Genomic DNA, 14086 nt, shown 5'->3' on the forward strand with positions numbered 1-14086 from the left:
TAATATAATTTAACATTTATAAAATGTCATTCTTAAATAGTTTTTTACTAAAGAGTAAGCTTTATAAAACTTATTTTGTGTATAAAACATAAAAATACATACATACTGTACAAAGATGGATGTGCTGTATATCTATCAAATTAAAAATTCATTGCAGTAAGTTTTAGGGGAAAAAAATTCTAAAACAACTCCTGTTGTGGTGGGCGAGAAAGAAAAAAGTTAAAGGAACATGGAAATAAACTCAGATTCCTCAAATAACTAAGACCAGATTGATGGGCAGAATCTACCAAGAAAAAGGAAGAAAGAAAGAAAGAAAGAAATTACCTCTTAGATGTCTGTATGGATTTGTTTTTTGTCATTTTAGAAGGTAGAAAGTGCACTCCGATCATTGCATAATTAAAAAACAAAAGGAAATACAGTAAAACAAAAAATCCTCCCTTGTCCATTCGCCCTCCACCCATTATGCCTCCCTAGAGGCCACCAGCATGTCCTGCCCTTCCCTGTCCCTCTAGAGACAGTCTCTGTATTTCCCAGCATGCATCTCCCAGGGTGTGATCTAAGGGTGGCTGGTTTGAGTTATTGACCCTTGGTCCAGAAAAATGCACAGCACCAGTCTGGTGTAGGAAAAGAGACAAGCGCGGCACATGTGAGAAAAACAGATTTAGTGGGCAGAAACCTCCTCTGAGTCAGCTGTGAGACGCCTCTGGAAAAGCCCAGGCTGTTCTGGGCTGCATCTGTACACTGTTGGTGTCTGAGCAACAAGTGTAAGTGATGTCTCCGTGCTGGGCACTGGGCACAGCCGTGACCTGCCCCAGGGTGATCTGTCATAGACCCTCCTGGGGGACGAGGGAGGGACTGAATCATCTCTTGCTGCTCAGGACTGTCCAGACCCCTGGAATCCTGCCGCGTGCTGAATTAGAAAGGAAAGAGCTGAGAAGGCTTCAGGAGGACATAGAGGCTGTCTTCTAGAGGCTGTCTTCAAGTAGAGGACAGGTGGCTTTGTGAAAGACAGGTTTGTGTTCTTTCTGATACCAGAAAGCAGGACTGCTGCAGGTTGGCAGGGGATACAGGCTTATCCCATAGTGGAAGCAAAACCGTAGAATGATCAGACTTCCAAAATTGAGCGATAACTAGCTGCCGTATGCTGTGGAGAATGAAGTAGAGGTGAGTTCATGACTTAAGAAGACAGTTCTCAGATGGTGTTGGAGGTTCTAGCAGGGGAGTGCGGCTAGCATATACCCTTGACCCAGGAAACAGTCCTCCTCTTTCGGGGGTGGTCGTCCTCTTTTGCAGAGCATGCAGCCCCGGGAGGGACGCGCATGGAGCAGTGAGGGAGGAAGGGGCACCCGCCTAGCCAGCCAGACCAGCCACATCAACCCTGGCGATCAATGGGTGACAGATGTCGCAGCCATATTGCCCTCACATCCTGGGTTGGTCTCTGAACTCTAAAATTTCCTTTTAGCTCTTCAAATCTGACTTCAGAAACTTTCTGGGAAGCCATTATTTGTGCCAAATTCTATGGAATTGGTAAACAGAAGTTCGTGCTAAATCAAAAAGTTTTTTTCTTCAGGGTGGAAGATGGGTGTCAGAACCATGATTACACATAGGTAGACGTGAACCAGGGGCCTTTTCTTGTTGACTGCTGATTGGTGTATAATCTAAATCCTTGTTTTCTCCATGCTAGTTAGAAAATAGTTCCAAAGCAAACTCTGTTCACCTCAGTCTTAGTATTCTGAAATTCTGGAATAATAAGTACTTGAAAGATCAATAATCAATTATCTGGATACACATCTATTATCCTGAAAAGTTCTTCTTGCTCAGTTGTGCCTTTTGACAAAAATATATTGTGATACATGCTCGGATCACATTTTAGCCCAGGTATAGTATTGAGGATGTTCATTGACATCAGTTCAGGTATTTACATGAAACTTTTTTCTTAGGGACAAGTGATATTTTCTCTAATGTCTAAGAAAATATTTGGTTTGATAATATTGATTGTATTTAGGGCTAGAGATATAACTCAGTGGTGGAGGCCCTGGTTTCCACTCCAGAATCTGGAAGAAAATGTGATCATATTTAAATGCATGAACCATAGGATAGAAGACAGTGTGAGCCTTGGATCCAGGTATACCTTGGCTCCTCCTGCAGCCCTGCCAGGGTCCTGTGTGTGTACGCCAGTAATTTCTGCAGTCCTCTCTGTGCTCATGCTCTGCTATGCACCAAGGCCACCGCCATGAAGAAGGTTCACAAGTCCCAGCCTTGATGACATTTACAGTGTAGTAGGGTAACTGGATCCCTGGAAACTTCAGTTTCCTTTTGCTATAAAAAAATGACATAGTAATATCTGTTTCATGAGATTCTATGAGAGCTTTATTAAGGTAACGTGTGAAGTAATGACAAAATCTTAAGCCATTAGCACTAGATACTATTGCCCCTGGTGAGAAATGTTAGAGCACTCAAGCCATTGCGTGAGTATTCTGTTTTGCTGCTGTAAAATCCAGTTGTTAAAAAATTTTAGTGATATTATAGCCAAAATTTATTAAGCATCGAGTATGAGCCAGATATTGCTCTGAATGCATCCCATGTTTTAACTTAATCTTATGAAGTGTTTTTTTTTTTCTTTCCAGTTCTGGGAAATGAAGGCTTTGAGTTCCTACCCAGGAGACACTCAGTGCTGTGTGTGTGATAAAGCTGGAACTTGGGCTCTGGCAATACCTAGGGGTCAAATATTAAGGGGTCATATGTCAAGACAGTGTGATGTTAATTGATATCTTGTTTGTTATTTTTGGTCCAGAATACATACTTTAATACATAAGAACTTGGCACCACAGTGACTCTACAGAGTCGCATAAATAGTGGCTGTCAACTCCTAAAGTCCAAATAAGCCACTTCTCCTCATTTAAATATTCTCAGGCTTTAACGGGAACACAACTTGGGCAATCAGAACACAGTATTTCACCCCTCTGTCATCAGCATTTCATCTTAGGTGAAACAGATTCCTCTGAGAGCTGAGGCTTTGGGGGAGCACTTTCACAAATGATGCTAGCTGATGGACATCATATACAATTGGCAAGTGGAGAAAATATTACTTTAACAATCTGGGCTGATTACATCGTAACATAGAGCAGTTGGTACATTTGGATTTTTCATTAACACCTTACTTCAGAAAATTTAAATGTGGAACTGAAAACAAGGTGGGACCTTTATCACCAATCTGGGTTGAACCGCCCATTCATTAGACAAGGAAAGTGAGTTCAGGCAGTGGTTTTTCTATTCACTTAGCTTGACTTTTATTAAATACATAGATAAATGGAGCCCTGGAGTGAGATCATAGAATTATATGGCTTTCCTTGAAGTAAACTCTGGAAATTTCACCAAGATTCTGAAATATGCAAACTCCTATGTAGATAACTATTACTAACATGGTTTGTATTCGTACTTTTAAAAGTTAGGTAGAAGGTTTTTTTCCTGGGAGATTTAAAATTTTATGTTGTACATATTAGGTTGTCACATTCCCTGGCGGCGTTTAAAGTTTTGTGTGCTGATGTTTGACTGATACATAGGTCTAATATATCGCTTTGGCCTCCCCCGTCCTTCCTTCCTGTACAGAACGGGAGCTGCCTGGCATGGTGGTGTGGGTGACGGGGGCTTCAAGTGGCATTGGCGAGGAGCTGGCTTACCAGCTGAGCAAATTGGGAGTTTCTCTCGTGCTGTCAGCCAGAAGAGAGCATGAGCTGGAGAGAGTGAAAAGAAAATGCCTGGGTGAGTAGCCCTAAAACGGCAGCCCTGCTTCCTACAAATGAATCAGTATCCGAACTGAGGTGCAGCTGTGGGACTTTTAAAGCGCATTTTCCAGCTAGCACACCCTTGTAAGCCCTCAAGGGTCTTGACCTAGAGCCTCTCCTTTGTCCTTAAGTAGCTGCCCTTGCCCTCTCCTTTTCTCTGCCGTCTTTGTACTCCTTTTTTGTATTGACCCTTAACTACCAATTACCGGAAATACTGTTGGATTTTTAGTGACCAGGTAGCTTATATTTTTGCCTTAAAGAAGATCTTGGTTGTTATCCATGACGTATGTAACCACTTCAATTGAGCTAGGAAAGGTCCTTACTCATTTTACTAAAATGTCTGATACTAATGTTGAACGGGATGGTGTAAGAATTTTATTACACTGGATAAAAGACAGGGAACAAAATGTGGTTTAAAAAGTACAATCTGAGTAATTGGATGGGGTTGCAGATGCCGGTAAGCTAGTACACTGGGAGCCAGAGGCTGCGGGGTCACAAGTTTAATCCCTGCCTGGGAAAGTTAGCAATTTAACAAGACCCCGTCTCAAAATAGAAACTAAGTTCAGATTAAAACAAAACAAACCAGTTATAATTTCTCATAGGGCACTTAGTGTTTGTCTTAGTCACCTTCCTTGTTTCTGGGACAAAATACCCAACGGCCACAGCGAAGAGGAAAAGTGTATTTTACGTCACTGTTTCAGAAGTCTGAGTCCTTACATGGGCAGCAGCACAGTGACAGGGCCTGGGGGGCGGGGCCTGCTTATGTCACGGGGCCCAGTATAGAGAGTGAAGCAAGAAGGAGGGAGAGACAACTTCCAGATCACGGCCTCTGGTGACCCTGCTGCTCTGATCAGACCGCGCCTCCTAACAGCACCTCAGCAGCAATCTCACCACAATAACAGTCACGTTCCCAAAGCCCTGACGGTGGTCACGTGAGGCCTTCGGTGGACATTCTTGATCTAAACTATAACATTCCACCCTGGCCCCCAAAAGCCTCAAGGGAGTCTCTATATGGCGTACACCCTTAGAAGTCTCAGTCTTTGCGTGGTCAGCGGCTTGGTGAATGGCCCTGCATGGAGGAAAGTTGCTCAGGTCATGGCGGCCAGGGAGCAGCGAGCAAAGTGAGGAGCCAGGAGGGGAGATAAACCCTTCCAGATTACACCCGCAGTGAGCGGGCTCTTCTGACCAGACCAAACCTAACACATGTCAGCTCCATAACTCAGTCCATTCCATAATTCAGTCCCTTCCAAGAGCCCCGCCCATGAGCTCAGGAGGCCTCTGGAGGACAATCTTAATCTAAACCATACAATACTGAGATAACTTTGAAGTTCCCAGCACATCATGTGGTTTCCTTACCTTTCATTCTTTTTAAACTATTTTTTAAATGTGGCTCTTAATACTCTTTTTTTATGCAAAAAAGGTAAGCCAAAATTTCATAACAAAAGATAACAATCTGCAATGCATTAACTATTGTTATTCTGGTAAAATATTCTTTTTACTGTGCTGACGGAGCTAACCACTCAGTGAAGAGAGTGCATTGCCCCATGAAACTCAGCAAGACCTACTGCTTTCCTGACATTGTCTGCAAAGGCGTCTTGTGCTTGTGTGCTGCTCCATTCTTTATGGCAGCCGTTGCTCTGCTGCTGGACTCTCAGATCTTGCTTTGGCAGAGGACACAAACTTGGCAGCCTTGCTCAGCAGCGCAAGCCTAAGTGCTTTCCTTCTGTCTGTCGGGTCAGTGGTGCCAGCCTTTCCATTTCTTTTACTACTACAGGTGGCATTTCACTATTTTCTCTTTTGCCCTTATAATGCAGTTGTGTCTCATATTTACTATTTGTGCTTGTTTTTCTTATTGAGATTACTTGTGTTTCATGGTCAGAGTTCAAGAAAATTAGTTTTAATGTTTTTTTTTGAAAACTAGCAGTAGAAAGGGTCAATTACAGACCGATACGTTGTTTCTACGTACAAATTGTGGAACAGACTGTTCTTTTTCTTACTTTACTTCCTGGAGTCCCTGGCTAAGTAGAGAAACTTCTATGAGTGTGTGTTCTTTGACTACAGTATTCTGAGCTTCCTACTGATTTAAAGAATAAACTGTAATTTTTGTTTTTCCTTTTGGCAGTACTGGGGGATTGAATCCAGGGCTTCATGCATGGTAGGCAAGTGCTCTGTTGCTAAGCTGCATCTCAGCCCATAATGTGCAGGTTTTTAAGTGTGTAAAAGAGCAGCTAACTTTTGTGAACCTATTGCAAAACAAATGTAACCGGACCTCTTCAGAAATTACTGTACAATTTTTGCTTCATTTAGCTTACAGTGTAGTCCTGATTTCTAAGAGCCTGTTCTAATGTCCCACTATCTGTACTGAACTTGAAGCGAGCCATTATACTGCTGTGAAAGCTATCAGCTTTATGTTGACATTGTCGAAACCACTAGTCCTCGTCCTGTTCACCGAGAGAAACTATCACAGGGACACCCAAAGCAACTTTGTTACCAACTCCCCATGGAAGGTGGGGACCCTAGACTTCATGGGAGCAGCCAGGAGCTCGATGGAACCATGGCATGATAATCACAGTAATTTTTAAGTGTCTTTGTTTAGAGAATGGCAATGTAAAAGAAAAAGATATCCTCGTTCTGCCCCTGGATCTGATGGACAGAAGTTCTCATGAGGTGGCTACCAAAGCTGTTCTCCGGGAGTTCGGTAGAGTAAGTAGTGTTTGACAACAGTAGGACATTAATTGATTTCCTTTGCGTGGTTTTGAAGTAGCTGCACAGTAGCTTCCCATGCATGCTGGTCTCATTCAAAGAGCTTTCAGGAAATGGGGCCAGGCCTATGAGTGGGGTCCCTTCATCTCTGAATGTTTAGCTTTAGATAATTAGTACTTTTCAAATTTAACAGGTTCTACTAATTTCTTCATGTAAAAGAAAAGAAAGTAAAAATTCCCTGTTGCCCTTATTTTTATGACATTTGTCATTTTCTGTAAAGAATTCCTTAACATAGAAATTGTACAGGTGAATTCTGGTAGCTTTATCTTTTTATTTCAGACTTCTAAAAAACAAACCATTGGTTCATTTATTCTTGATGTTAACAACATAACAAACCATCCCTAGGAATTTCATCAATCCATATAGGACATCCCCAAAACACCTATTTTCTGATTTTACTTAACTAGATTGACATTTTGGTCAACAATGGAGGAAGATCCCAACGTTCTTTGCTCGTGGATACCAACATGGATGTCTTCAAGGAGCTAATAGAACTTAACTACCTAGGGACGGTGTCCTTGACGAAGTGTGTTCTGCCTCACATGATCGAGAGGAGGCAAGGCAAGATTGTGACTGTGAATAGCTTTATGGGGATTATTTCAGTGCCTCTTTCCAGTGGATATTGTGCCAGCAAACATGCTCTTCGGGTAAGGCAGCTTGAATTCAACTCTTAGAATTGATCTAAGTGTGTAGGGAGGAATGGCTGTCAATGAGCAAGGTTTTCATATCTCCAGATGCTGATGCTGTAAAGATAAGAAGTGCATAGTTACCGTCAGCATACCACTCCACACCCCACCCTTCTGAATCTTCTAAATCTTCTAAATCTTCCTGGTAAACTTGAGGTCCACTACTCCTCACTTGTGCGTACCTTTAAGATGTATTTTTTTTCTTCATTTATGTTACTTCTTTTCTTTTCCCTTTATCCCTGCTATTTATTTTACCTGTTCTAATTATATGTGCAGGTCACTGTTAGGTACTGTCTCCTGGACCTCTGCCTCATGTCCTTCCTGGGAAGAATATTAACTCTGTTCATTCTGGTTTCATTGAAAGAAGAAAATACAGTTAAGGAAGAGACTAGAAGAAAAGCTTGATTTAGGTTATGAGGCATAAGTATCAGAATCAAATGAATTTTCAACCTTGGTTTAAGAGTGGGTAGCAGGAGAATGATTAAAGGAGGCACAAATTTTATGTGTAGTATTGTTGAAGGTCAATTTTAGTCGAATATTTCACTATGGAAATAATGAGATGCTATCGCTGCAGCATCAGTGTTCGTGGAAACTGAATGTTTGTTCTTTCAGTAATCCCCTCTTAGAAGAGCAGACAGTTGTAGGGAATGCTGTAGCAGCTGCAATGCTGAGGATTCCCTGATACTGAGGAATGAATGGGCTGTCAGTGACTTCTAGCACAGCATTGGGAAAACCTCGGGCAGGCAGCTGAGGGTGGGCAGCCATTCCTCTGTTGGCACCAGTGTCTCACAGGACATCACGATGCTTCCAGGAAAGCACAGATGAACTGTCTGGCCTACCCTCGTAGACACCTTGTTTAATTCCTGGGCTCCATCTGCTGGACTCTGGCAGGTCAAGAGTCTAGTTAGTTATAGCAGTAGTTCACACTGAGACCCGGAGGCTCTGTTGGAGGAACACAGACCTTCTCAGATTTTCAGCAGCTTACAGTGTGCACTTGGTTATCACTGAGAAGTTTAAACACTTCACTAGAAGAGTTTCAACAAGGAGAGGCTGTAGTGTCTGATGTATTGGCTTAGAGGGAGTGCTGTCTTGCTACAGAAGGGCAAAACGTTAAAGGTACAGGAGTTCTCCATTCTTTTACTCAGCATTTTTTTTCAGTGCACTTATGAATCAGGAATCGTGTCAGATTCTGACAACAAAACCTCTTAGCTCCCGTGTTAGTAATGGGTCAGCCTTTGGTGGCCGGTCATATATTGAGTGCACCACTGATTAGCAGTTTAGACTTTTTTAGGTAGTTAACCTAGCCATATAACAGTGCAGTCTTGCAACATTTCCTGATTTAAAAAAAAGGATAAGGGGAAGTAAAGTTCTTGTTTATTCTCTGTTGCTTTAGAAATGATTTGTCTTTAAGTCTAGATGGACTAGCTTGTTTTTACAAATGTCATTAGTCAGCAATCACATTACATTTTAATGATCCACATGCTAGTCATCACCCCAAAAGACAATTGTTTTCTGAAAGAAATTCAGTCTATTGCAGTAGTAAAACAGATTTTATGTGTTGAAAACTTTCTCTGGGATAGAATTTGTGGAGTTCTAATCCTGCTTTTTTTCTCTTTGCCCCAAACATTAATGCTTTATGTTTATTTAATGTTTATTTGGGGAATAAACAGAAAATTCCCTCAGCAATCCCATGGAACACATACTCATAAGGATTTCAGTAGGAGGGTGTGTTAGAACTCTCCTGCTGAGTGCTTCCTATCCGTAAAATGGCAAGTCACTGTTGGCCAGAAGGACCAAGGGGATGCACTGCAAGAGCCGTGAATGTGCGTTCCAGATTGCCTCTGGTTTTTTATTTTTTTTTAATCTTTTTAAAATTTTTATTTTAAAGAGCATAGTAAATGAGAAACAAACAACAAAAAATAGAACAGTAGCAGCATACTAGTATCACAAACATAAATCAAAGCAAGAACATTTAAAGTGATAACAGGGTTTCAAGACAAAATAATATGAATTAACAGTGGTTGTTATATTACATGTTGCTATCCTCAGCTACTGTCGGATTATCTATCCATCCCTGTCCAGGGTAATCAGGTCCCCAGAACGAGGTGCCCACAGATGTATCAATCCCTTCCTCCTAAGAACAACTCCAGACCCATATATCTGAGCTCAGGGGGCTAGTCACCTTCCGGACTCAAGCCCCGACCGCCATCTCCAGGAACCTTTCATTCAGCGAGAACAAAGGAGGCAGCCCCGGAATTGGGGTGATCTCAACCCTTTTGCAAGGCCAATATAACTCCATTATCATAGGAATGAGACTTGACCAGCAAACCATCATGTTATCTTCCTTAGGGCATAGCTCAGAAAAGCATCTAGTGTTGTCCCCGGGCCAACAATGCTTTTGCTAGACTTCCTCCAGAACCCAACAACCAGGGCTTGGTCAGGCCTGAGGCAATACATCTAGAGAATGTCCTCTCCACAAACTAATTTACAGTTAAACTGTAACACATTTAAACACTGTAAACTAAATTTACAGGATTTACAGTTAAAATGCCTAAGAAGCTTGGATGGTGGCACTCCGTCCCTTCCTTGGGCCTTTTAGAGTATATTTTGATAAATCATGGGATATGTGTCAGTAGCTGTATTTGCCTCTTGCCTTTGCTTTTCTTTTTTGACATTCGATTTTGTGCCCTGTTAGGGTTTTTTTAACAGCCTCCGAACTGAACTTGTCGAATATCCAGGCATAGCAGTTTCTAACATTTGCCCAGGACCTGTGCAGTCACAGATTGTGAACAACGCCCTAGGTGAAGAAGTTACAAAGGTAAAAGTTTCCAACTGGGGACTCATTCAAATGATTTACTACTTATATGTTAATATTCTATCAATATATATCAGGGATTTTAAGTCAGAACTGTTTATGAATTACTCATAACACTTAACTCATGGCATTATGAAATTTGTTAAAGTTGGCTGGCCGTGCTTTGGCCCTGAGTTTTAATAAAGACTAATGCCGTGTCCACTATTGTGTAATGGTTTTTTCACTATTAAGAAACTCCTTTGATCTCTTTCCATTCCTCCTCATCTTCACGTTTATAGGATTTCATTTGCTAAATGCATGTCTCAATAGTAATTTGGTTTTTATCACTACAGTGATTAAAATGAGTGTTATATACTCATTAATGGTGCAATTGTAATTAAAAGCAAACTTCTTTTAGTGACCTATACTACCTTATCGGGTATTCCCATGATTCATGTTAGGCTTCCTGAACATTAGGAAAGTTTACAAGCATCCATCAGTATGTACAGGAACATCCACAGGGCATGAGGGCACACAACTAGATGGCTTTGGGGTCTTTTCTAACTTAGAAGTTTTGTAACCAGCTTGGATACTCAGCATTCACTTCATTTTCCATCTTTTCTTAGGCTGTGGGCAATGGTGGAGACCAGTCGTACAAGATGGCAACTAGTCGTTGTGTGCGGCTGATGTTAGTCACCATGGCCAATGATTTGAAAGAGGTCTGGATTGGAGATCAACCGTTTTTGTTGGTAGTGTATTTGTGGCAATATATGCCAACCTGGGCCTGGTGGATAACCAACAAGTTAGGAAAGAAAAGGATTGAAAACTTCAAGAGCGGTGTGGTAAGAGCAATTTATATATTTCTTAGTTTCAATTGTAAAGTATAAAATCTTAGTATCAGTTTTAAAGTATAAAATCTTATACTGCCTAAAACACTTCCTTCCTGATTCTCCGTCAGTCGCATGATATAAAAAGTATTCTACCCTCATATGTACCTGATAGGTTACTGTAACTTATCACTAGTCTCGGAGAACTTTTCATCTGAAAGGTTGCCATTTATTCTCTTCCACCTAGTCTTTGACCAGTACATGTGCCGCAACAGTGCTCTTTCCCCGTAGCTTCTCCTTCCAACCCCTGCCGTCCTACCAGTCTCAGTTCAGGTGTCACTGCTTTCCTCTCACTTCTGCCCAGGACTGGGTGCACCTCAGCCCTGTGTGTTCTTCCTCCCGGCGTTGAGTGTTCTGTTCAGTCAGGCACACGCACTTGGTGTGCTTCCAGTGCCCATTACCTCCTTTCCAAAGTACTCTGCACATCACAGAGGCCCCTGTGCTGAACTCTAAGGGGAAAGGATGATCACTTCTTCATCTAGCTTTCATTTTTATCGCAATTAGTGACCAAGATTGTCAACTGTTTCTGAGAAAATGATGACCAGAAAGTTTAACCTATACATAACATGGCAAATGTAATGCATTCATCCCCAAATTATAAAATCTGATTATGCAAAGAAAGGGTATTACTTTGAATGGTTTTTATTAGTAAAGTTGTTTCTTTCATATACTTTGTTACTACTGTCTTTCATAACTCAGCAAATGTGGCTCATATATGAAAAAGAGAGGCATGAAAAAGGACCGTACTATGTTGTCATTATGTCATCTACTGTTGTTTAAGCAATCCACTTTAATGTCTAATCCATTTGTTAGACATTTAATTTCTTCCAACTTTTTGCAACACAGTGAAAATGAATTATCAGGGTAAAAGCAAAAAACAACAAATCCTTAGAGATTAAAAGATTCTAAAAGCAGGTCTTGTCAAACACTTGAGCACACAGGACAAGGACTGATGATTCATGTTCCCGTCACTCTTACAGGATGCGGACTCCTCTTATTTTAAATTCCTGAAGAAAAAACATGACTGAATGGAACACTTGCAATTTCTCAGCTACTTGAGGGAGAAGTGAAAAACAACCACAGCAACCTGCTTATATTTTTCAATACAACTTTACTTTCAGCATGTAATGAATAATAAACATTGCCATGAATCTTATATTAATACATACTATGTTCTTGAATAAAAAAGGTTAAAAAATATTTAAGAGTATGTGCTTATAATCTAGGTTAACGTACCTAATCAAGGAATTACACTCTTCTTTGTAACATATGTCTTAGTCTGTTGTGTGTCTATACCAAAGTATCACAGACTGGATGATTTATAAACCACAGAACATTTTTTCTCACAGTTCTGGAACCTTTGAAGTCCAAGATCCAGGCCCCAGCAGAGTAGGTGTTTGCTGAGGGCTAATCTCTGTCTCTCAGGTGCACCTTGTTGCTGTGCTCTCCGGATGGAAGCAACACTGTTTCTACAGGGTGGAATGGGTTGTAGGGTGGGTTGACCAACCCTTTTATAAAGGCAGTGAATCTCTTTCATAACTCTGTTGCCTCCTAAAGCCGTGTTTTTCTTGTTTTTTTTTTTTTTTTTGGCTTCTTGAGGCAGGGTGTTGCTATGTATTTCAGGCTGGCTTTGAACTCACTTGATAACCCAGATTGGCCTTGACCTCAAGGTGATCCTCCTGTCTCAGCCTCCCAAGTCCTAGAATTACAGGCATGTGCCACCATACTCAGCCTAAGGTTATGCCTCTTACTGCTGCTGCATGAGGGTTAAATTTCAATTTTGTGGGAACAGAAACATTCACACACTAGCCACATAACTAGCATAGGTTGCTTGGGGGTGGGGTGAATAACTGCATGGAATTTCACACATCGCAGAGTGCTGGATAAGGAGCAATTTTAAAAGAAGGGTTGGGAATTGCCCTACCTCCAAACTACTCAGAAATGTGGACTGCTTTAAGTGCCTGAAATCTGAAGCAGTAAGTGGGACTCAGACTTATCATTCGTTACACACCTGCCGTATGGCCTTTGCTGTCCTGGCTGCTTAGTATTATTTAACTCCCTTAGTCCTCGTAGCAGCACCCAAGGTAGGTGGTGTTATCTACCTTTATAGATGAAGCAAGAGATGCCCAAGCGACTAAGTGCAACTTGCAAGGTCTCAGAGCTTGTAAGAGGAAGATTAAGGATTCAACTCAACTCAGGCAAACTGCACTGACAACTCCTCCCTGCCGTGATAAATCATTCTCTACTACTCAGTGTCTTGCAGCAGAAACGATGTCTAAGCCATAAGGGGAAGTCAACAGGAGTAATGGACACCAATTCACACAGCCCACAGCTTGGCTGCAGCCTAAGTAACGTACAGGAAGTAACTTAGAAGAGTTGTTGGACACAGAGGCGGTCACTCCAGTACTGTCCCTTGCAAAGGAGGAAGTCGTGATGAAGCTACACCGTGAGGTGCACCAGGTAAAAGCAGTGGAATAATATACACACATGGCCATATCCTAGAAGCATGAGCTACAAGATAATACTATTTACGTGTACTTCAGTATACGCGCCTAGAAGGTAGCCTCATTTAGCAAGAAAACATGAGTGAAGACACCCTTGAGAGGTATTGCGGTGGTATTCTAATGTTTGCTTGGGGAGGAAGAGAACGGGGGTACGCTATGCAGATGGGGTGTAATAAGATGGCACTTGCATAACCAGTGGTGGAAATGAAAGTTGAGATTTACTATAAAAACAAACAGAACATTGTACAAACAAAACAAAAAATTGTAACAGCAAAAACATTGGAATAATTTTCAAATGGTACAAAAAACTACGTTATGTGGCTTGTTACAAACAGAGAATAATGTGGAAGCCCTTTGTGGAGAAGGCATGATTGCAAGTGGGCTCAAATAAAAGAACTGAGACAGATGAAGAGGAGCTTTTGAAAGTCAGGGAACTGGTGAGTTTTGCTTTACTTGTCATTGCATCCCCCATGCTCGCCTGGCATTGCTCCTGCTGGTGTTACGGTTTCTTGAAAAGATGTAGGGGAGACATTCCTTGCTTCCAGAATATAATGAATTAATAACAAGAGACTGACTGGTACAGGGATGAGAGGAAAAAGCAGTGAGATCATTTTGCTCACCTACTCTTTCAGTGCAGGGTTTTTTTTTTTTTTTTTTTTTTTTTGTT

The 14086-nt window shown here is 41.4% G+C and overlaps 1 protein-coding gene across 2 annotated transcripts in view; it reads left to right on the top strand.

The window, feature by feature from the left end:
- LOC102019994 (dehydrogenase/reductase SDR family member 7) overlaps positions 1 to 12115 on the top strand; it is an 18194-nt gene extending 6079 nt beyond the window's left edge. For both annotated transcript variants that reach the window (XM_005399185.2, XM_005399184.2), the window contains exons 2-7: positions 3610 to 3762; positions 6382 to 6488; positions 6956 to 7195; positions 9930 to 10052; positions 10655 to 10870; positions 11896 to 12115. In XM_005399185.2, the coding sequence (XP_005399242.1) occupies positions 3610 to 3762; positions 6382 to 6488; positions 6956 to 7195; positions 9930 to 10052; positions 10655 to 10870; positions 11896 to 11943 (887 nt within the window). In that variant the 3' untranslated portion in view covers positions 11944 to 12115. The remainder of the gene's footprint in view (positions 1 to 3609; positions 3763 to 6381; positions 6489 to 6955; positions 7196 to 9929; positions 10053 to 10654; positions 10871 to 11895) is intronic.
- Positions 12116 to 14086: the final 1971 nt, after the last annotated feature.

The sequence above is a fragment of the Chinchilla lanigera genome, unplaced genomic scaffold (assembly GCF_000276665.1).
Source record: "Chinchilla lanigera isolate Chin_1 unplaced genomic scaffold, ChiLan1.0 scaffold00065, whole genome shotgun sequence".
NCBI lineage: Eukaryota > Metazoa > Chordata > Mammalia > Rodentia > Chinchillidae > Chinchilla > Chinchilla lanigera.